The following is a 22,269-nucleotide window of genomic DNA, read 5'->3' on the forward strand; positions in this document are numbered from 1 at the left end:
TAACGATTTTTTTTTTAAAAAAAAGATACATAATGTTAGCAGAAGTAATGAATGAGTATGAATGTGGGAGTAGGCAATAGTAGCAATAATGGTAATAAGACTACAGAGTTGGATCAACTGTTCAAAAATGTGATAAAGAATCATAAAAGTACAAAGCTGAGTGATACGATAGATGAAATCAACCGGAATAACCGTTATATAATGGAAACTCAATTCAAGAAGCTCTTAAAACTGCATGACAAATCTTTTAATGAGAAAAGTGTTCTACCAATGTATGAATTGTACAAAAAATACTACAACTTGGTTGAAAATGACCTTAATATTCAAAACGAAGCTGCCATCCTAGATAGAGATTTACGAATAATTGAAATGACGATAGGAAATATTAAAAAACAAATACATAGTAATATATACTGTTCATATATGCTCGAATTTATGCTAGTCCCTTTGCTGCATTTTCCCATTTTTGTGTTTCGATCCAACCTGCATTGATAATTTTGATTGCATCTTGTAAATTTACAGGATCACGTAAAGGTTTATCGTCTACAACCAATTTTTTATAGATCCTGGTATAACAATCCTTTGGAACCGAGCTGAATTTCTCTCTACGTTCACGCAACTGCTCAGGAGTGAGTTTTGTTAGGTCTTGACTCCAAAGCGTCCTTCTTTGATTCCATATCATTTCACCTTGATGAAATGGCTCTCCTACTAATTTTCGAAGCTTACCACATTCTTTGACTGAATCGTAATTATCAAACGTAACGTTGTTAAAACTGTTCCTATCTTCCTCGGCAGCTTCTTCATCTTCATCTGAGGTATCATCCGCGTTTTGTACATTGGAGGACGTTGTAAATTCCTCCGTGGGTTCGTCACTTAATTTCATTTCAAGATTACCTCCTCCTTGTCGGGTATTGAACCTCTTTATCGAAAATGACATAGACGCTTTGCTGTCTCTCTCAGTGCTTGATGCTTTATTCCATATACTTTTTTGTTCCGCAAACAGAGAATCAATTTTTTCATCACTAGAGCTACTGCCATTTTCCTCCAACGAGTTCAAAGTTTCATGTGCAATCTTCTTGAGAAAGACCTTCCATCTGTGGAATGGGTAATGAAACATCGATTTGAGACTGGTGTTTTTATTATTCATTTTGGAAACTTGATGTATTAATTATTAGAATAGTAATGGATGGTAGAATATTTGAAAAGATGACGCAAAAAAAGAGTAGATTAATAGAGGAATATAAGTAATGTATTTGGAAAGAAATCGTTATTTCCCAATAAACAACTTGTGTGATATACACCAGAGTAGATTCCAAAAAAAAAACTATCTGTCAGTTCTGATTAGATTAGACCCTGAACAAATTTCAAATTATTGCTATTAGTAGATACGCTGGCCCAGCCAAATTAGATATGCCACACTGTTATATGCTATAAGCCTTAACGGGTATACTAGAAAATGCGATAGTGTCTACAGATATATATGACTTGAACCTACATGGAGATTTACTATTTAGTTACAAGTAGTAATTTTTATTTTTGTTACACGCGCTGCACATGCAAGGCCATCGTCACTACAAACGGCTATTGCAAATAAATTGGAATAGCCTGTTGCCATATGCTTGTTTGGGTTTAACGTTGTTATGTCTGTTGGATAGCTCTGTATGGTATTTCAACGGCCTGGGCGAATCCTTCCTCACCGTGTCTTTTAAATGAGAAATTTTGATCCAACCAATCGATCAACGACGGTAGATGCTTCAATTCCATTAATTCTTTCAGTAGCAGCTTATTTGACTTCATATTTTCGAACATACAATACAGGTGATGTTGAATCAATGCAAAAGGTAGGGCTCCGTGCTCTGTAACAATGTACATGAATCTTTCTACGCATTTCCACGGACACGTTTTGTAACCATCAAATAAGGCTGGATTGCTCAATATGCCTCTTGCTGACATTACACCTTGTACACCTGTGATCTTGGCAATCTTTTGCATGTCCTCATCGTTGAAACAATCACCGTTTGCGACGAAAATAGAGTCTGGATATTCGGTTCTTACTTGTTCGACAATGAATTTGATTGCCTTTAAATCAACGGGCTCGGACGATCTAGTGGTTCTGGTTCTTCCATGAATGGTAATCCAATCCACTCCAACTTTGCACAGGTTTTTGCAAAGTTTCACCGTTCTTTCGGGCTTCCCATTTTCATGAATTCTAATTTTTGTTTCTAAACGCAATGTGCTACCATATTTGTCTTTCACAGCTTTAACCATATCGATCAATAAATCCTCATTGTAAATCATAGCACACCCGATTCCTTCCCTGACCTGTTCTCGTATAGGACATCCACAATTGATACCGATACCATCTACATAAGGTCCAACCATCTCAATAAATCTCATCAAATCTGTAACATTGTTAACACCCACCTGAGCAATGGTACAACCATCTTCAGAATTTATACTCAAATCACTAATCCTAGCATTCGAATTTCTCACGTACTCTCTGGCCAAAATCATTGGAGTATACGTTATTTCCGTATTATAAAATTTACATAATTCTCTGAACGATAACTTCGAATACCTAACCATCGGGCCCAGCACTGTTGTTATATCGTTATTATCTTGCAGGAGAGTCAACGGATCAACTTTCATACTGCCTTTCACACAATTTTCTAGAGCTATTAATTGACTTCAATTCATTTATTCAACTTTTGATTTTTTTTCATCAAAAAAATTTTTTTATTTAATTTATTTGATGTTACAATGAATGTAATTACAGTTATTAACAGGAATAACAGATTCAATAGTATATTCACAATGAGGATGCCTATTATATGAGTAATGGTTCTCTTGCGTAGCATCATGTTTCTTAAATCGTTGGTGAAATCCATTCTAAAATTTAAATTTGAATCTGGTTTAACTAAAAAGTGGGAATGGCTTGGCTTGTTAATGACAATTGATATTATGTCAACGTTACTCGGAACAGTTACTACATTGTCAATATGAATCTTATTTAGCCATTCTAATTGCCACAATTCGAGTCTTGATGTATGTGAGTTCAGTAATATGGTATCATTTTTGGTGATACAAATTATTGGCATTTCGAGAACATAAAGGGGTAAATCATTGGCTTGAATAGAGATCTTGACATTTTGTAAATTGAATGTTTCCAATTCTGATTGACAATAAAAGTCGAAAGCGAAATCCAATTCGTAGTTGATAAATTCTCGTAAGGGTATCTTTTCTGAAATTCCATTATTATCGAGATTAATCAAGTCATCATTCAAAGAGATTCTATCAATATCTTGTTTGAAAATTAGTACATCTTCTACTTTTCCTTGGTCAAATTTTGATATAGGTACGAATTGTAACGAATCGTCTGGAATCAATCTTGTATAGAAATCATTAAATATTAAAATTGATAAAGGACCGACTACAACGATTTGTAGAAGTAAAACTACGAAAATGTAACAAACATATTGTAACAACTGAAACGGTTTAGTAACGTTTATCTTCATATTTGCTCGATGTTCTGTATTTTCTCTACGTCCCTTGAGAAGTACTGTTTTTTACGTATATTTTTTACAGTTCAGATTTAAGTATTTTTTTTGATGTAAATATACAAATATGTATTATGTATAAGATTCACGTATAACTTAATGAGTGGAATGACCTCTATGGTACTTCAAACCGTTCAGATTTTTATAACGTTTCCCACAAACCTCACAACGATAAGGTTTATCCTTTTCATAGCCCATGCCATCGGGATAAGGCTCATTTGAATCAGGATCTAATATGGAGAAAGTTCCATCTGGATTCTCATGCAATTTTTGATTCTGATGACCATGTATCCTATGATATTTCAAACCGTTTTGATTCTTATACGTCTTTTCACATCCAATGACTGGGCATTTGAATGGTTTATGCTCTTCATGATCCATTACGTACAATCTTCTTGCTGGATCATCTATATAATTATCAGTTTTTTTAAATATTGTATCCATGGAATGACTGCTCGTATTATGCATGTTATTGTTGTTTGAATTTGTAATTGGGGTGGTTGCAGATGTACTTGTTGTTACCTCATCATCTTCATCATCATCATCCATTTCACTTTCTTCGGAGTCTGATACGGAGACTTCGGATTCTTCGATCGGTCTTGTATGATGGAAAGGTGACAATTTTGATAAATCACCATCGTTCATAAAATCTAGATTGATTGTCTTATTACTATTAGTTTGTGATTGTGGTTTGAATGAATAATACATTTTATTTGTGGTAGTCGGTATTTTGACATTCGAATTAACTGGGAAGAATACATCGTTAGTAGATACAGCATCTACAACATTGCCATTTAAGAAGATTGAATTTGTATTTGCGGTTTGTTTTGTCTTGCTATTATTATCGTTATTGTTATGATGTAACGTTGATGAATGGTTCAATTGAGACGGTTTTAATTGTTGCTGTATGATATGTTTTTCCATTATAGTAGAAGATGTTGAAGATGACGGTACTGTTGTTGTAATATTTGTTGTTGTTGTTGTTGGATAAGGTTTGGCGTTCCTGATTTGTTTTTGATTTTTTGAGAATAAATCGTTTGAATGAGAGTTTGTTGTTGGATTTATGAGTTGATTATTACCAGTAATAATATTATTATTATTGTTAATATGAGCTTCCTCATAATGTTTTAGAAGATCATGTAAACCAGGTAGTGAAAGCCCACAACAAGAGTAATCTTTACAATATTGTTCTTCCAAATTTGGAAGATAAGCAGAATGTGGAGAGGTTGAAGAGATTGTTCTCAAGTTATTAATGGTTGATAGTCTTCTATAAGTGATATTTCCATTACTATTGTAGTTATTACTAATACTGTTAATGTTGTTACCATTATTGTTATTGTTATTACTATTGAACATAACTTCGTCTTTCAGCCAGGAACCGATCGTCAATGAACCCCACGAGACACCACCCATTCCTTGAGAATGTGCTATTGAATCTCTTCTCAGTTTTGTAGCGTTGCTGATATTGGAGGGGGAAGTGGAGAGCAAAGAGCCGGGATGGTTATTGTTATTATTATTATTACTATTATTGGAAAATTGCTTATGAATATTATTATTGATGGTATTAGTTGGACTGATACTCATTGAAGGAGGGTTAGAATATGTATTATCATGATCATTAAAGTTGTTCCTAGCTGCGAAGACTTGATTATTTATAAAAATGGAAGGGGTAGCCGAGGAGAAGGCGTCGTTATAGTTGCTATTATTACGACTAGTGTTGTTGATAGCAGTTGAAGTGGAAGAAGCAGCCATGCTAGTTGTATTAGAGGTATTTGATGCGGTGTTACTATTGGAGACAGCCATATTCATGATTTTATTACAAAAAAAAAATAAAATAAATTAAAGCACTATTATTACTTTTTTTATTTAATTTATTGATCTATAGTGGTAGATTTTTTGTGGGGAAAAAACTTTAGATACGTAATAGCCAACCTCTATAACCTTTAAACTTATACCAATACTTACAGTATAAAACCCTCCCAATGCGAAATGGGTATTCTTATATAATTTTGGATAAATCAAGAAAACCGTTTTATTTCTTTTTCCTTCGCCCGTCCTCGAAATCTGCGCGAGTCGAGTCGACTCGCGCAGAGAGAGAGAGAGAGAGAGAGAGACTGACTGACTGAGTTTCTTGTTGCGGGTAAGCGATGAATATCATACCGTACGGAGACCGTATTACTTGGTTTCTTCACGTAACGACTGTCCCAAATATTGCATCCATCTTACCAGGATGCTGCTACATTCCTTGTCATGACATTCCGCCCCAGTGTGCCGGTGTGAAACTACACTTTGGGCGAATATGAGATAACGAAAATCCCCGCCCGGGTAACCCTTGCTGATTTTCTTCGCACTCGAAAGAATTTGTATGATGGATGCTGTCGTGCGTTTTGTCTCGCTCATCGCTTGTGAAAATTATTTATTGATGGTGGTGGGAGAAAAGAAAGGACGGAAACGGTGAAATTTTTCAAGCTCATCTCATCTCATCTCTGTTTGTTATGTTGCAAGATATATTAAGTAGAGGTAAAGTACAAATAATGAGTGTGGAAAATAAACGTGCTGCTGACTCTGGTGAGGTGGCTGTGAAGAGACAGGATACGAGAGATTCTAAAGGTATTGCCCATTTGAAACCAGAATATATTGTCTCTACGGTTACTTCTCATGCCGCGCCAGTTCAATATAATGATGAAGAACAAACATCTTCAGATCGTCAATTGGATTCAGGCACAAACAAGAAGAAAAATTATAATAATAATAAGAAGAAGAAAAGAGGACAGAATAAAGATAGGGATAATCGTCAAGTAAAGGAGAAAAATGCGTTGTGTCCAAAATTAATCGTGTCAGGTAACCCTGAAGATTGTTTGTTCGGTGAAACTTGTAGATTCAATCATGACGTAGAAGCATATCTGAAAGATAAGAAACCTGAAATCAAAGTTGACACTTTTAAAGTTTGTCCTGTTTGGGAAACATTGGGTTACTGTCCAATGGGTTATAAATGTAGATTTTTATCAACACATTCCACCGAATCAAAACCTACAAATGTCACTGTAGCAAATAAAGAATTGAACCATATTGCATTCGATAAGAAGAGTGATTTAATTAAGAAAAGATTTCCATTTGAGAAAAGTGAAGAAATCCTGGAGATTCTCGATTCTTTCCAACAGGAACAACGTGATTTGAAATCAAATGACAATACAGAGGAAGCAACCAATACAGCTTCTACCGTAGATTGTCCTCAAGTGAGACATAGAAATGCTGAAGTAGACTCAAAGAGGGAAAGACAAAAGGACTTATACAACAAATACAAAGATACACGTTATTGGTCCAATGAAAAAAAATCGCTTGATTTTAAGAGAAAGAAAATCTTGTCACCTTTAACTACAGTCGGTAATTTACCATATCGTAGATTAATGGTTAAATATGGTTGTGATGTTACGTACAGTGAAATGGCACTAGGTGTTCCATTAATTCAAGGTACTAATTCTGAATGGGCATTACCAAAGTGTCATTCTTCAGAAAAAGAATATGGTGTTCAAATAGCATGTTCTAAACAATGGCAAGCTGCTAAAGCTACCGAGGCTTTAGTTAGTCACATCAACAATGTAAACGAAGTCAATTTGAATTCTGGTTGTCCTATCGATTTATTATACAGACAAGGTTCTGGCAGTGCATTATTAGATAATCCTGCTAGATTAATTCGTTGTTTAAATTCGATGAATTATGTATCTGGTGACGTTCCCGTGACAGTGAAGATTAGAAGTGGTACAAAAGATGGTCATGCAATTGCAGATTCACTAGTTAAACGATTAGTTTGGGAAACTGACGTTGCTGCGATTACATTACATGGTAGAAGTAGGCAACAGAGATATACAAAATTAGCTGATTGGGACTATGTATCACTAACCGCCAAATCATTAAGGGAGAGTGAATTAGAATTTTCACAGAGTGAACAATTCAAAGATTCACATAGTCGCGATAAACCTATTCAATTTGTTGGTAATGGTGATGTTAATAATTGGGAAGATTGGTACAGAATATTAGATGGAGATTCTAACATTGATAGTATTATGGTTGCAAGAGGTGCATTAATTAAGCCATGGATATTTGAAGAAATTGAATCACAACAATATTTAGATAAGACACCGGTGGAAAGAGTAGATATTTTACGTGATTATTCAAGATTTGCTATGGAACATTGGGGTACAGATGAATATGGTATTTCACAATGTCGTAGATTTTTCTGTGAATTTATGTCATTTTTCCATAGATACATTCCAATGGGTATATGTGAAAGATATCCAGTGAAATTGAACGAAAGACCACCAAATTGGATTGGTAGAGACGACACAGAGACTTTACTTGGTAGTACGGACGTTAGTGACTGGATTAAATTGAGTGAAGTGTTTTTTGGTCCCGTCGATGATTCATTTGTCTTTACACCAAAACATAAGAGTAACTCGTACCAACAACCTTCTAAATAGGTATATATACAAGAATGCATGGGGGTGTACGGCTCACCAACATTTTCTTTTCTACTCCAACAATACAAATTGATTTACGAAGCATGAAACAATTGTTTTTTTTGCCTTGTGATATTACAATTGACACATGCACGTGCCGACGAAACAGCAGCGGAATGGAACCAGGCACTTGTTCCTCCCGTGGAAAATAGGCACAATTTTTTGTTTACTCCATTCTACTCTCTGCTGGCTCGGCTTCCGCTTGTTACGTGGCCAGAAAAAAAAAAAAAAAAATAAGACCAGCTGCTGGTCCGTGTCTTGTTTACGTCCCTGATGGTTTGGCTATCGCGCTACCCTACCTGAACCACTGAAGTTACCGTACGAGAAGCATGAGCTGCGCGGACGGAGGAAAAAGAAAAAAAAAAAAATTTAGCACCAAGAAAAATGCGCTCAGTGGCCTCCGTTGCGCGGCGACGAATGGGAATAATTCGAAATGTAGAGAAGAAAAGGACAGCGACGAAAAAAAAAAAAATTAAAATTAAAAAAAAAGAGACGACGACAAGAATTGAATCGCGCAGAGTATTTAAGCGGGACGGATTAAACAGCTCGTCTTCTCTGAAAAATTCCCTATTTTTTTTCCCTCCTTCACAAATTCTCTTATAAAGAGACTGAATACTGAGAAAAACCTAAAATTTTTTTTTTTTTTTTAATAAATAAAAAAAGAGCAAAGGGCTACAAAAAGAATTAGAAAACAGAAATTTTTTTGATTATTAAACAGCGACAGGGTAAACTCCTTTTTCTAGTTAATAAACTCACATAAATCTTTCAACGAATAAGAGATACGAAATACCCGCCCAAGTGTCCCTGTTTTCACCATGACCGACAGTATTGACCCTATTCAACAAGCCACTACTGTTGCCGCAGCAACACCCAGTATAGTCGATGACACACCATTGGAAACCACTTCTGTTACCAGTGATATAATCACTGAACAAAAACCTACCAATGTTGAGGAGACTACTACGACTATTACCGCTACTACAGATTCACAACTTCCTGCTCCAATATTGGACTCACAGGACAAGAATCTTGAACAGGTTGTAGATGGTACTCAAAAAACACCAATGGTTCCAGCTCCGGCTCCTCCTCAGGAACCTAATATGAATAATTTACCAGAGGTTCCAATACCAAAACATCAACAAAGACACGCTTCAATGGCAATAAAAGCTGTTAAACGATTAAAAGATGCAAAGCCTTTCTTAAAACCCGTAGATATAGTCGCTCTAAATATACCTCTCTATTACAATTATATTGATAGACCAATGGATTTATCCACAATGGAAAAAAAATTAAATGTAAATGCTTATGCGACTCCAGAAGAAATAATGAACGATTTTAATCTAATGGTTCATAATTGTATTAAATTTAATGGACAAACTGCAGCCATCGCTCAAATGGCAAGGAATATTCAAGCGGCTTTTGAAAAACATATGCTTAATATGCCTGCGAAAGAATTGCCCGTGTCTAATACACAAACTAAGTCTCGTAAAAGAAAAAATAATGGTACTGATGATGTAGATGATACCCCTGTAATCATAAGAAGAGCTCAAACTCATAATGGTAGACCAAAGAGAGAAATTCATCCACCAAAATCAAAAGATATTTATCCATATGAAAACCCAAAACCCAAGTCCAAAAAACTACAACAAGCAATGAAATTTTGTTCAAATATAGTTAAAGAGTTGACAAGCAAAAAATATTCTTCATTTAATTATCCTTTCTTAGAACCAGTTGATCCAGTGGCAATGAATTTACCAACCTATTTCGATTTCGTCAAAGATCCAATGGATTTAGGTTCAATTGCTAAAAAACTAAGTAATTGGGAATATAATTCAATGGATCAATTCGAATCGGATATAAGACTAGTATTCAATAATTGTTACGCTTTTAATCCAGACGGTACTATCGTCAATATGATGGGTCATAGGTTAGAAGAAATTTTTAACAATAAATGGGCTGATAGGCCTGCTTTTAATGAGGATATGGATAGTGATAGTGAAAGTGAAAATAGTGTGGATTACTATTACGATAATGGTAATGCAAACTATGAGTCTGATATTGATGAAAGTTTAATAACTAATCCTGCAATTCAATATCTAGAAGAACAATTAACAAGAATGAAAGTTGAATTGCAACAATTGAAAAAACAAGAACTAGATAGAATCAGAAAAGAAAGAAGGTTGGCAAGAGGTACAAAAAGATCATCAAGTGGTAGGAGAGGTTCCGCAAAATTAAGAAAATCAAATCATCACCAAAAATCAAGTAAGAAGAAATTCAAAACCGTAGTTACTTACGAAATGAAACGACTTATTACTGATCATGTCAACGACTTAGATACAGATGATTTAGCAAAAGTTGTTCATATTATTTCCCCAGGTGCTAAATTAGATGAAGAAATCGAGTTTGACTTAGATGCCTTAGATAATGACACCATTTTAACTTTGTACAATACCTTTTTCAGAAAGTTCGATGAATCTGCAAATCTAAGCGGTGCTATAGAATCAAATCATCGCGAGGCCCCTTCACTATCACCCACTAATGGTGTAAATAAAAAAAGAAGATCAAAAGCATTGACGGAGGAAGAACGTACAAGACAAATTGAAAAAATTAAAAATAAATTGGCTTATCTGGACCATGCTTCTCCAATTAGTCAGAACGCATCCCCAACAAATACTGCCTATAGTAACATTAATAGAAGTCTGAATACAACTTCCTCCTCCTCTGATGATGATAGTGAAAGTGAAAGTGAAGAAGAGTGAGCTTAAGTTTTAGTGAAAATTCTATTTTTTTCAAATATTTTTTTTGGTTGGTTTTTTATTGGTGTGTATGTTAATTGCTGGGAGGGGATAATGAGATATGCTTTATACAGAACGCAGTTCATTACCCATTGTATTAAATAGAGATAAGTAAATATTAGAAGGGTAAATATTAAATGCATTTTAGAAAATATAGTATCTTTCTTTTTTTCTATTCAGCTTATTTTTCATAACCGTTTATATAATTTTCGAGTATCTTCGAAGAGAAAAAACCATCAGAAGTATAAATTTCAAGACTAAATTGACGAAATAAGACAGAGGATAGCCTATAGTATGACTGCTCAGTTCTCGAAAAAGTCCATTGAGGAGCTATATCAGTCCTTAAAAGAAATTACACAGGACGATGATATCCAGCTTTTCGAAAATAAAATATCAAAGATAGATTTATCCAATGAAAATGAACTAGACGATTCCACCATAAAGGAAATTTTCCTGAAGCCAAGTAATCAGCTGTCCTGGGATCTATTAGACCTGGTACAATCCGTACCTGAGACCGACTTTCTCGATAATTCAAGGAATTCCTACGACTATAAATCTTTCCTAACGATTCCAGATTATATTTCACGATCTTCGTATTATTTCAAAAGAAAAGGTCTTGACGGCAAAATTGCTAGTTTTAGAGAAGAGGTTTCTTTAAAAGAGATAGCAAATGCAAATGCATCCAACTCTTTATCATCTAGCAGAAATTTAACTCATCATGGTAACAAAATAAGAGGTTCAACGAGTCAATTACCTTTTACGCCAGGCGGACTGGCAATGCAAAAATCTATGCAAGTCTCAGATCCCTCTCTCAATAATTCTAAGGAGCTGCTACCAAAGGATGCGAATGGTTTGTTCAATGTCCCACCAGGCTTCAAGAGAGGGATAATACCAAGTGAAGAACCTACTCTGGTAGAAGTTGAAGAAGACTTTAAACACTTAAATGAATTTGGCAATGAAGCTGAGATCGAACAAGAAATACTTGACAGGAGGAGAAGGGAGGAAGAACTAGCTGAAAAAAATCTATCTGACAATATTATGAAGAGATCAATGGGTAATGCACATCAAGAATTAGCTGAGATAGATGATCTATTACCAATGGATATCGACTTTGGTAGATCCGTTGCCAAGGTTAACAATTTACTGAAGAAAAAAGAGTGGGCTCACACAGTTGATCTTAACCATAAAATCGAGAATTTTGAGGAATTAGTACCAAATCCTGCGAGGACGTGGCCTTTTGAATTGGATACCTTCCAAAAAGAAGCTGTTTATCATTTAGAACAAGGCGATTCAGTATTTGTAGCTGCCCATACTTCTGCTGGTAAAACAGTAGTTGCCGAATATGCCATTGCGATGGCCAAAAGAAACATGACCAAGACAATTTATACTTCTCCTATCAAGGCACTTTCAAACCAGAAATTCCGTGATTTTAAGGAAACATTTCAGGATGTTGATATTGGTCTTATAACTGGTGATGTACAAATTAATCCAGAAGCCAACTGCTTGATCATGACAACTGAAATTTTAAGATCCATGTTATATCGTGGGGCTGATCTGATAAGAGACGTAGAATTCGTTATATTCGACGAAGTGCACTATGTGAATGACCAAGACCGCGGGGTTGTTTGGGAAGAAGTCATTATTATGCTTCCTCAGCACGTGAAGTTTATTTTGCTATCTGCTACCGTACCAAATACGTACGAATTTGCAAATTGGATAGGTAGAACCAAACAAAAAAATATTTACGTTATTTCCACGGCTAAAAGACCAGTTCCTTTGGAGATTAACATTTGGGCTAAAAATCAATTAATACCTGTGATTAATCCACATAGAGAGTTCTTAGATGCAAATTTTAAGAAACATAAAGATTTATTATCCGGTAAACCAGAGCTACCAGGCCAACAAAATTCAAACACGGGTAAGAATCAAAGGGGTGGGCAAAGAGGTGGACAAACAGGAGGACAAAGAGGTGGACAACGTGGGGGCCAACGTGCTGGGTCTCAAAGAGGAGGTTTACAGAGGGGTGCTCGTGGCGCTGGTGCAGTCGGATCCAATAAAAGCCAATTTTTCAGAAGAGCAGGACCAAATAAAAAGACTTGGCCCGATCTAGTCAATTATCTAAGATCGAAGGACTTATTACCCATGGTTGTATTCGTATTCAGTAAAAAACGTTGTGAGGAATATGCAGATTGGCTGGAAGGTATTAACTTCTGTAATAACAAAGAAAGATCTCAGATCCATATGTTCATCGAAAATTCGATAACTCGTTTAAAAAAAGAAGATAGGGAGCTACCACAAGTTTTAAAGGTCAAATCTTTATTGGAAAGAGGTATTGCAGTCCACCATGGTGGGTTGCTGCCTATTGTAAAAGAATTAATAGAAATTTTATTTTCAAAGGGTTTTATAAAGGTACTTTTTGCAACAGAAACATTTGCTATGGGTTTGAATTTACCTACTAGAACTGTGGTATTCAGTGAGATCAGGAAGCATGATGGGAACGGTGTTAGAGATCTAACTCCTGGTGAATTCACTCAAATGGCTGGTAGAGCTGGTCGTAGAGGTTTGGATAAAACTGGTACAGTAATTGTAATGGCGTATAATGAGCCGTTGCCTTTATTGTCTTTCAAAGAAGTGACTTTAGGTGTTCCAACCAAACTGGAATCACAATTCAGGTTAACATATAACATGATTTTAAACCTTCTCAGAATAGAGGCCTTGAAAGTGGAAGAAATGATCAAATATTCTTTTAGTGAAAATACAAACCAAACGTCTCACCCTGAGCACCAAAAGAAGATCAAGGACTTAGAAGGTCAATTAGAAAGCGTGAAGGACTACGACTGTGAAGATTGCGCGGAAGATCTTGACAAACTTTTGGATCAAATAATGAAGTATAGAGAAGTAACCGCAGATATGATGACTGAATTGACAAAAACGGATGCCATATTTAGGGTTATCAGGGCTGGTACCCTAGTAGTTTTCAGGGATAAGGAAGAAAACCATAGATTAGGTTTTGTATACAGAAATTCTGTTAAAAATGGAATTGCCGTTATTATGGTTATAACAAGGCCAAATACAACATCTACGGACGAACCAATCTACATACCATATTTGGGCAATAAAACCGCATTTGTCAAGCGTATCTTTAACAAGTTTGAAACTGAACCTTTTTACATGGAGGAAGTTCCATTCACATCTATCGAGCTTATTACAAAATATCTTCTAAATGTTAGTTTCACAGAAATAATGAACAAAGAGCCAGAAGCTCTTGAGAAATTACAAGAGGAAATCGATATTTTAATAAAGTTTTCAAACCGCTTGAAAGAAACAAAGTATAAAGCTAGAGGTAATTTGAAAGTGCATCAAGATATTCTCGAAAGGGAAAACATTTCGGAGGAACTCCTGAAAATTAAGGCAACCAAGTGCTCTAAACTGGCACTTCATTTAATTCCAAAGTATAAGAAGCTGGATATACAAAAAAAAATCAAGCAGCTTCATCACTTGATGTCGGACGAGAACCTAAATTTGTTACCAGATTACGGTCATAGATTGGATGTGTTACAAACAGCAGGTTTCATTGACGAAACGCATAATGTTCAATTGAAAGGTAGAGTAGCGTGTGAAATTAATTCTGGATACGAACTGGTCATTACAGAGCTAATTCTAGATAATTTCCTGGGTGATTTTGAGCCAGAAGAAATTGTGGCATTGTTGTCAGCATTTGTCTATGAAGGCCGCACTAGAGAAGAAGAACCCCCAATTGCCACACCAAGGCTTGTTAAAGGGAAGAAGAGAATAGAAGAAATTTATCAAAAAATGCTGACACTCTATGAAATATGCCAAGTTCCTTTAACTCAAGAAGAGGCCGAGTTCCTAGAAAGAAAAAGATTTGCTCTTATGAATGTTGTTTACGAATGGGCACGTGGATTATCCTTCAAGGAAATTATGAACATCAGTCCAGAAGCCGAAGGTACAGTCGTTAGAGTTATCACTTGGCTGGACGAAATATGTCGACAAGTTAAGGCAGCTGCAATTATCATCGGTAATACAGCTTTGCACATGAAAATGAGCAGAGCTCAAGAGTTGATTAAAAGAGATATTGTCTTTGCTGCCAGTTTATATTTATAGATATATTTTATTTGTGTAAAGGCATATCCATTTTCTTTATTTTTCTGGATGCGTAGAACAAGAAAAATTTCATCGAGCTGAATTGTTCAACATCGAAATATCGCTAACTCTCTTTCCAACTAGGGGGACGAAATGGCGCCAAAATCAAGTAATACGTCCAAGAAGAGCTCTTCATTGAATACAGAGTCTCAGAAACAAGCTAAAATCAAAATTCCAAATGAGTTTATTGCTAGACCGTTGAATCTAAAGGGAAATAACAGAGATACTTCTGTTGCTCTAATACATCCACATATACTGAAAGCTCTGGAAATTGCATCTGGTTCTATGTGTATGATTTCAAAGACAGGAGCTAATGGTATTGTAGTTCAAGCAAAAGCAGGTGATGAAAAGGCACATCCTTCAAATGTTGTAATGCTCTCATCAGCCATTAGATCTGTAGGCAATATTATACTGGGTGATAGATTAGAGATTAGAAAACTTACATGGCAACCACCATATGCTACATCTATCAACATTAGTACTACGGGGGGTATTGGAATAAATGATTCGATTGACAAGAAAGCTCTCGAAAAGCTTTTAGATGACTGTGGTATTGTGATGCCCGGTATGATCTTCCATGACTTTGAATCAAGCGAAGAGGAGAAAGTTGACGTTATTATTACAATGGTCGAAGATGATAAATTGCCAGATATTTCGAAGGTTTCTTTATCGGACGTAGATACAGCTGAGCAACAGTTCCTGTCCCCAGCGGTATTATTCAGAAAAAATGGAACAAAAATAACGTTTACATCAGAGAGGAGGGTCAACTCAAAGTATAACCTACCTCAGCCACTGTTATACGAAGCTGTCGGTGGATTATCTAAAGAAATCGGATTACTGAAAAGCACAATAGAATTGCCACTTCATCAACCTACCTTGTTTAGCGATTTTGGAGTTAGCCCGCCAAGAGGCATCTTACTACATGGCCCACCAGGTACCGGGAAGACGATGCTGCTGAGATGTGTAGCTAATACTTCCAATGCCCATGTATTGACTATAAATGGTCCATCAATTGTGTCAAAATATTTAGGAGAAACTGAAGCAGCATTAAGAGATATATTTAACGAAGCTAAAAAATACCAACCATCGATTATATTCATAGATGAAATCGACTCTCTCGCACCAAACAGAGCTAATGATGACTCAGGTGAAGTAGAAAGTAGAGTTGTTGCCACTCTATTGACATTAATGGATGGAATGGGCGCTGCTGGGCGATTAGTTGTAGTAGCTGCTACCAATAGACCAAATTCTGTTGATCCAGCTTTGAGAAGACCAGGTAGGTTTGATCAAGAGGTGGAAATCGGTATTCCTGACGCTGAAGCCAGACTAGATATTTTATTAAAACAGTTCTCCAACATGTCCTCTGAACGTCATAGTTTAACTGAAGATAATATCAAAACAATTGCATCCAAGACACATGGTTATGTTGGTGCAGACCTTTCTGCACTATGTAGAGAATCTGTCATGAAAACTATTCAGAGGGGACTAACTGAAGGAACCGCTATGGACAAGACTTTGCTAAAAGTTACTATGGATGATGTTGAAAATGCAATGTTGGATATTAGACCTAGTGCGATGAGGGAAATATTTTTGGAGATGCCAAAGGTGTATTGGTCAGATATCGGTGGCCAACATGAATTAAAGAGGAAAATGAAGGAAATGATCCAATTACCTTTAGAAGCATCAGAAACTTTTGCAGAACTAGGTGTCTCTGCGCCAAAGGGTGTCTTATTATATGGACCACCAGGGTGCTCTAAAACCCTAACCGCTAAAGCTCTGGCCACAGAATCTGGTATCAACTTTTTTGCAGTAAAAGGTCCAGAAATATTCAGTAAATATGTGGGAGAATCCGAACGTGCAATTAGAGAAATTTTCAGAAAAGCTCGTGCTGCATCTCCTAGTATCATATTTTTCGATGAAATCGATGCTCTTTCACCTGACAGAGATAGTGGCTCTACCTCTGCTGCTAGCCATGTACTTACCTCTTTGCTGAATGAAATTGATGGTGTTGAAGAGCTTAAAGGGGTTGTCATAGTTGCCGCAACAAATAGACCAGATGAAATCGATCCCGCTCTATTGAGACCAGGCAGACTAGATAGACATATATTTGTAGGGCCTCCTGACTATGAAGCAAGATTACAAATTCTACATAAGTGCACGAAGAAGTTCCAACTTGAAGGGTCAGACGTCAATTTAGAGGACTTGGCAAGAAGGACCGATGGTTGTTCAGGTGCTGAGATTGTGTTATTGTGTCAAGAAGCGGGTCTCGCGGCTATCATGGAGAATTTACAGGCTAAAGAAGTTAGAGCTGCGCATTTTGAAAAAGCCATGGAAGGTATCTCAAGAGGTATTACTGAAGATATGCTCGAATATTACAATAATTTTGCATCAAGAAGTGGGATTTCAGCATAGATTTGCCGCTATTATTTAACTCTTTGATAGATTTTACATATACATTTTTAGTAAATGTTCACAACATAAGTAACATGTTTTGTAGTAATAAGGCCGATTCGCTATATCTAAGAAAAATAACTCAATGTAATTAGAAAAGGAAGCATAATATCAGAACAAAGAATGAATTCAAAATGGAATACCAGGAGATTTAAAAAAATAACATCAGACAATTTGTGCAATGCGTTGAAATCAATATCCTCTCAAGAACAGATACTCGTTGTTCAACCCAAATTATTGCCAGTCTTAAATCAACTTTTGACATTTACTGAATTGACAAAATCAACACCTGTACGAAAAATAGCATTGTTAGACGAGCAGCTTAAGAATGACTTGCCAAGCCTACTAGGGACAATCCCTTCAATGGAACTAGTTTTTTTGATAGATGTAAGGGTAGATCTATGTCTGCCCAATGAGTTGGTAAAGCTTATTAAGGACTTGCAACTAACTGAACTAAATGTACTCTACTGTACGTGGAAAACTGAAATGACAAACAACTTGAAGCGCTTAACACACTTCATCAAATCTCAGCTTGAAAATCTTTCAAAAGCCAATTTATTCGAGTGGGATTTCTTTCCTTTTGCACAACAGGACGATAATCTATTAGTTGTGAACGTTCTATACAATGAAGACGGTGAAAACTTATATTATCCGAAGAGAAGTTCGATGGAGAAGACCACACGCGGTATTCTGTTGGATAATATGTCAAATTGCATAAAATCTTTATTGGCTCAAACAAATACGATTGTCACAGATGCAATTGCCATGGGAAGCATTTCAAAAAATCTTGTAGCTTTATTGCATGATCAGCATCAGACAGACGAAAATTTATTTATCAAAGAAACTTTGTATGGCAGTAAATACCACAGCTCATTGGAAACAGACCTGATTGTACTGGAAAGAAATGTGGACCCAATTACGCCGCTCTTGACCCAGCTCTCATACGTTGGTATTTTAGATGATTTCTTTGAATTTGGTGATGACTGTAAGTTAAAGGACAAAGAGTTTACTCTAGATTACATTACGGATGATACCTGGAATGAATTGAAGTTTTTGAATTTTGGATCAGTAGGCCCTCAACTGAATAAGATGGCTAAGGACTTACAAAGTCAATATGATTCAAGACATAATGCAGAAACTGTCAATGAAATCAAAAATTTTGTAGACTCACTAGGGTCCTTGCAACAAAGACAAAAGCTATTAAAAAAACACACAAACTTGTCCTCTAACGTCCTAGAAGAAGTTGAACAGAATGAAAATTTATTATTTAATAGAATTTTAGAATTGGAACAGGATATTTTGTTGGATAAACTGAGTACTACAATTGCTATAGATAAAATCTTGGAACTCGTGTACGAATCGGACGTACAGCCTGAGAAGATTCTACGACTAGTTTGTTTATTATCAATAACGAAAAATTTCTTAAAAGACAAGGATTTTGAGAATTTGCAGCGAGAACTAGTGGATTCATTTGGTGTTAATATGATATTCCAACTAGAAAGATTAATAAGAAATAGACTACTCAAAAACAAGTCTACATCACAGACTTTTGAAGGCATAGAAGATATACAATTAAAAAAGAACTATAGATATCCATCACTCTGGTTAGATACATTGCCTGATGAAACTTCCAATGATGCAAATTTTGCATATTGCGGTATGGTGCCTCTAACATACAGATTAATCCAGTTACTTTATGATAGAACGATAATCAGTAAGCACTATTCATCACAACAACCGTTCATGATTTCCAAAACTGCCAATATATCAAAATTGAACGAGCTTTTTGAAAACCTTTATGGAAACGGCAACTTGATTACTGAAGAAAAATGGGTTCCAACCAAAAAGGTCAAGCATGCTAAGAACGAAAATTCACCCGCTAGTAACGATAGCAATATTGCAATAATAGTGTTTCTTGGAGGTATTACACTGAGTGAATTCGCCACATTGCGTGTGCTACAGGACAAACTACATAAGAAAAATGTCAACAAGAGATTTATAGTGATTGCTGATGGCCTCACCAATGGTACTCGTCTCATCAGAAGCTTTATGTAATGTTCAAATAGTATATACCTCTTCTTCCAATTAAGTCCGAGATTTTTTTTCTCTCAACATTATAAATACGAGAACTCCGTAATACAATATGAGATATACATAAATTATATAAGAAATATTAAGAGTATAGGAAGCGTCATCGTACTTATATTGACATATACACACATAATTGTTTAGAATCAAATTCTTCGAGCAAAAGATGATTGAAAAGAGTTTACAAAGGTTGGCATTCAAAAGAGCCTTCACAACGACCCCAATAAGGTCTGTCCATTTTGCGGAAGGTGTCTATTCAAATTTACCGTTCAAAGTACTAAATAGAAAGATCCCATACGGTGTAATACATTTTGGGTTCTTTGGTCTGGGATTTGCAGTACCCTTTCTGATTGGGTTTGTTCAAATGAAAAAGTCTGGAAATATTTAGTGGAGTTTGTTTAGTTTTACAGAAGGAATACTATATAAGTGATGTGTCTATTCTAACTTAGTTTATTATTTTATTCTTTTGAAGTTGTTGTATGAGCTAAGAGTGTTTGAAGTAGTACTTCTTTTTCTAGGATTGAAGGTCTTGTCACCATTGCTAGATTTAACGTGCGTGCTGTTTGAGATCGTTCTCCTTACTGTCTCATCTTGAGTGGTATTATTTCTTTTATTTATTCTTAGCCTTTCTAATGCATTTGGGAATTTTGGCTTCTTTATGAGGTCCTTAGTGATACCAATTACGGTCTTGGATGACCCAGTCGACTGATTATAAGACAATGATGAGTGACCTAATGGCGAAATACTCGAAGAATTTAATATTGGGGCCTTTGAGTCACGAGATGATGATTCAAAATACTTATTGATATGTGTGGATTCCGCAATCAAAGAATTCATCGGAGTGACATTCTTCTCACTTTGTCTTGTGGGCGTCAAATTTTTAATATTGTGACTATTACTATTTTTTCTAAATGAGGTTGTCTTCTTTAGTTTGTCCACAAATAATTGTTGTGGTTCTTCTACATCAAGGGTCAAATCCACTGTATGTGGTGGCTCTTTAAAACTGCTGACTGAATTTGGCGTAATATTACTAAAAAAATTGTTACCACCTCTAAGTAAGCTTTCCAATTGCCTATTTCTTTCTTTCAGCGAGGCAACTGCGTCCAATTCCTGCTTAGCTTTATACAGTAACTGTTGTTGTCTGGCAACTTTCTCTCTCAATTTTACACAGTGATTCTGGTAGTATTGTAGCTGGCTCAGTAGACCTCTCACCTGGAAATTCGCTACATTATAGATATTTTCCATCAAGTTTGGTATCGGCTCAAAAAACAATTTAACGTCAGTAGGTAACTGTTGATGTTTGGACTCCAGTAGTTTTATTATTGAAATATCTTCTGTTTGGCATACGGGACATTTTTTGTCTGGACTGATATGTTGTTTACAGAGTATATGTGCACATGAAGTGAGGTTCAACGGATCCTCTTTGGAGTATCTTATATGGCATACATTGCAAAACACAAACTCTTGACTGAATTGATTCAATGACATATCTCGAGCTTTTTTAATCTTGACAGCTTTCTTCAAAACTGGCTTATATTCGATAATTTAATGTTTTGCCGCCGATAACGTAATATATAAATATAAGGATTTTTTTATTTCAAATTAAACAGAAAACTTGTCACTTGTGACAGAAAAATGGAATTAGAATGAAATGTGAATAAGCTATTGGTGACAGTGGAATAAGAAGCGCTAATAGAGAAAATGCTGTTGTTATTGTTACAAATTATTTACAGTTCATATGTCATCATATACCAAGTTATATACATTCAATTTGGAGAGTGTTCACAATTCATTCTTTCAAAAGACCTTCAATACTATTGGCCAATATTTCTTGATCTAAAGTAGTTGCGCCACCACAGCCCAGCCAGCGGATTTTTAAGTCTTTGTCAACAAGAAATAGGTAACCTGTATACATGTTATTGATCTTCAACTCGTCTCGAATTGTAAAGGGCAATTGGCTCCTGCTACAAATGAAATAGTCCTTATGGGACTCCTTCGGCACATTATTTTTGATATTCCACTTAGATAGCTTCACTATCGCAGATTTCAAAACATTTTCAACCCAATGAATATTAATAAATTGCAATTCTTTTGTGTTCTGAATTCTTTTCAAATATTGTAAAGTCAGATCATTTCCAGCTGAATTACTGAACATTCTGACAACACTAAGTTTTCCCTTCAAAACTTCTTCAATGGAAAGTTTCTTATTTGCCAAAGATTTCCCAACAATGTGTGGGAAATATAGTGCTCTATCTTTTCTCCAATACGCTTTTGGTGAAAGAAACAGCTTCCCGTTCGTTTGACGGAAAGTATGCATATCATACATAGCAGAATAGCTCATTTCCCTAGATAATTCTTCCGTTCTTTTAGCTGTCTTCTCTTCATCAAATAAATCTTTAAATGAATTGCCTTTGGAATACTTTGTGTGGGGAGTAGGCGGAGATACTAATCCCACGGGTCTGATTAATGTCTTTACCTCATGTTTCCTAGGGTTTGACGCTTCCACTACTGGCTTAAAGAACTTGTCAAGAAATCGTGGTTGAAAAGTAGTGGAAAGAAGTCGCTTACTAACTAACATACTTTACCTCGTAATAATTGACGGAACAATCGAAGGATGATGAAATGTTTCAGATTTTGACGTCGTTTTTTTTTTTGGAGATCGCAGATGCTCTCAATAAGGACTAATAATATATTAAG

The 22,269-nt window shown here is 35.7% G+C and overlaps 13 protein-coding genes across 13 annotated transcripts; 7 read left to right on the forward strand and 6 right to left on the reverse strand.

The window, feature by feature from the left end:
- Positions 1-57: 57 nt before the first annotated feature.
- Positions 58-492, forward strand: BLS1 (Bls1p; the record flags this gene model as incomplete). Its single annotated transcript, XM_003955102.1, has 1 exon — positions 58-492. One exon carries the CDS (start codon positions 58-60, stop codon positions 490-492), a length of 435 nt encoding a protein of 144 aa, XP_003955151.1.
- Positions 434-1,147, reverse strand: GAG1 (Gag1p; the record flags this gene model as incomplete). Its single annotated transcript, XM_003955103.1, has 1 exon — positions 434-1,147. One exon carries the CDS (start codon positions 1,145-1,147, stop codon positions 434-436), a length of 714 nt encoding a protein of 237 aa, XP_003955152.1.
- A 491-nt stretch (positions 1,148-1,638) lies between these two features.
- DUS4 (tRNA dihydrouridine synthase) lies at positions 1,639-2,649 on the reverse strand (the record flags this gene model as incomplete). The annotated part of the gene is made up of 1 exon (XM_003955104.1): positions 1,639-2,649. The coding sequence occupies one exon, from the start codon at positions 2,647-2,649 to the stop codon at positions 1,639-1,641; it is 1,011 nt and encodes a 336-aa protein (XP_003955153.1).
- A 44-nt stretch (positions 2,650-2,693) lies between these two features.
- On the reverse strand, positions 2,694-3,515 carry SEI1 (seipin; the record flags this gene model as incomplete). The annotated part of the gene is made up of 1 exon (XM_003955105.1): positions 2,694-3,515. The coding sequence occupies one exon, from the start codon at positions 3,513-3,515 to the stop codon at positions 2,694-2,696; it is 822 nt and encodes a 273-aa protein (XP_003955154.1).
- Positions 3,516-3,653: 138 nt separating this feature from the next.
- Positions 3,654-5,366, reverse strand: SFP1 (zinc-coordinating transcription factor SFP1; the record flags this gene model as incomplete). Its single annotated transcript, XM_003955106.1, has 1 exon — positions 3,654-5,366. The coding sequence occupies one exon, from the start codon at positions 5,364-5,366 to the stop codon at positions 3,654-3,656; it is 1,713 nt and encodes a 570-aa protein (XP_003955155.1).
- A 725-nt stretch (positions 5,367-6,091) lies between these two features.
- DUS3 (tRNA dihydrouridine synthase DUS3) lies at positions 6,092-8,035 on the forward strand (the record flags this gene model as incomplete). Its single annotated transcript, XM_003955107.1, has 1 exon — positions 6,092-8,035. One exon carries the CDS (start codon positions 6,092-6,094, stop codon positions 8,033-8,035), a length of 1,944 nt encoding a protein of 647 aa, XP_003955156.1.
- Positions 8,036-8,889: 854 nt separating this feature from the next.
- BDF1 (chromatin-binding protein BDF1) lies at positions 8,890-10,833 on the forward strand (the record flags this gene model as incomplete). Its single annotated transcript, XM_003955108.1, has 1 exon — positions 8,890-10,833. The coding sequence occupies one exon, from the start codon at positions 8,890-8,892 to the stop codon at positions 10,831-10,833; it is 1,944 nt and encodes a 647-aa protein (XP_003955157.1).
- Positions 10,834-11,163: 330 nt separating this feature from the next.
- SKI2 (SKI complex RNA helicase subunit SKI2) lies at positions 11,164-14,994 on the forward strand (the record flags this gene model as incomplete). The annotated part of the gene is made up of 1 exon (XM_003955109.1): positions 11,164-14,994. One exon carries the CDS (start codon positions 11,164-11,166, stop codon positions 14,992-14,994), a length of 3,831 nt encoding a protein of 1,276 aa, XP_003955158.1.
- A 132-nt stretch (positions 14,995-15,126) lies between these two features.
- On the forward strand, positions 15,127-17,445 carry AFG2 (AAA family ATPase AFG2; the record flags this gene model as incomplete). The annotated part of the gene is made up of 1 exon (XM_003955110.1): positions 15,127-17,445. One exon carries the CDS (start codon positions 15,127-15,129, stop codon positions 17,443-17,445), a length of 2,319 nt encoding a protein of 772 aa, XP_003955159.1.
- A 162-nt stretch (positions 17,446-17,607) lies between these two features.
- On the forward strand, positions 17,608-19,539 carry VPS33 (tethering complex ATP-binding subunit VPS33; the record flags this gene model as incomplete). Its single annotated transcript, XM_003955111.1, has 1 exon — positions 17,608-19,539. The coding sequence occupies one exon, from the start codon at positions 17,608-17,610 to the stop codon at positions 19,537-19,539; it is 1,932 nt and encodes a 643-aa protein (XP_003955160.1).
- Positions 19,540-19,738: 199 nt separating this feature from the next.
- COX8 (cytochrome c oxidase subunit VIII) lies at positions 19,739-19,960 on the forward strand (the record flags this gene model as incomplete). Its single annotated transcript, XM_003955112.1, has 1 exon — positions 19,739-19,960. The coding sequence occupies one exon, from the start codon at positions 19,739-19,741 to the stop codon at positions 19,958-19,960; it is 222 nt and encodes a 73-aa protein (XP_003955161.1).
- Positions 19,961-20,025: 65 nt separating this feature from the next.
- On the reverse strand, positions 20,026-21,060 carry CST9 (SUMO ligase CST9; the record flags this gene model as incomplete). Its single annotated transcript, XM_003955113.1, has 1 exon — positions 20,026-21,060. The coding sequence occupies one exon, from the start codon at positions 21,058-21,060 to the stop codon at positions 20,026-20,028; it is 1,035 nt and encodes a 344-aa protein (XP_003955162.1).
- Positions 21,061-21,361: 301 nt separating this feature from the next.
- ATP10 (Atp10p) lies at positions 21,362-22,150 on the reverse strand (the record flags this gene model as incomplete). Its single annotated transcript, XM_003955114.1, has 1 exon — positions 21,362-22,150. The coding sequence occupies one exon, from the start codon at positions 22,148-22,150 to the stop codon at positions 21,362-21,364; it is 789 nt and encodes a 262-aa protein (XP_003955163.1).
- Between the last annotated feature and the right edge of the window lie 119 nt (positions 22,151-22,269).

The sequence above is a fragment of the Kazachstania africana genome, chromosome 1 (assembly GCF_000304475.1).
Source record: "Kazachstania africana CBS 2517 chromosome 1, complete genome".
NCBI classification, from domain to species: domain Eukaryota; kingdom Fungi; phylum Ascomycota; class Saccharomycetes; order Saccharomycetales; family Saccharomycetaceae; genus Kazachstania; species Kazachstania africana.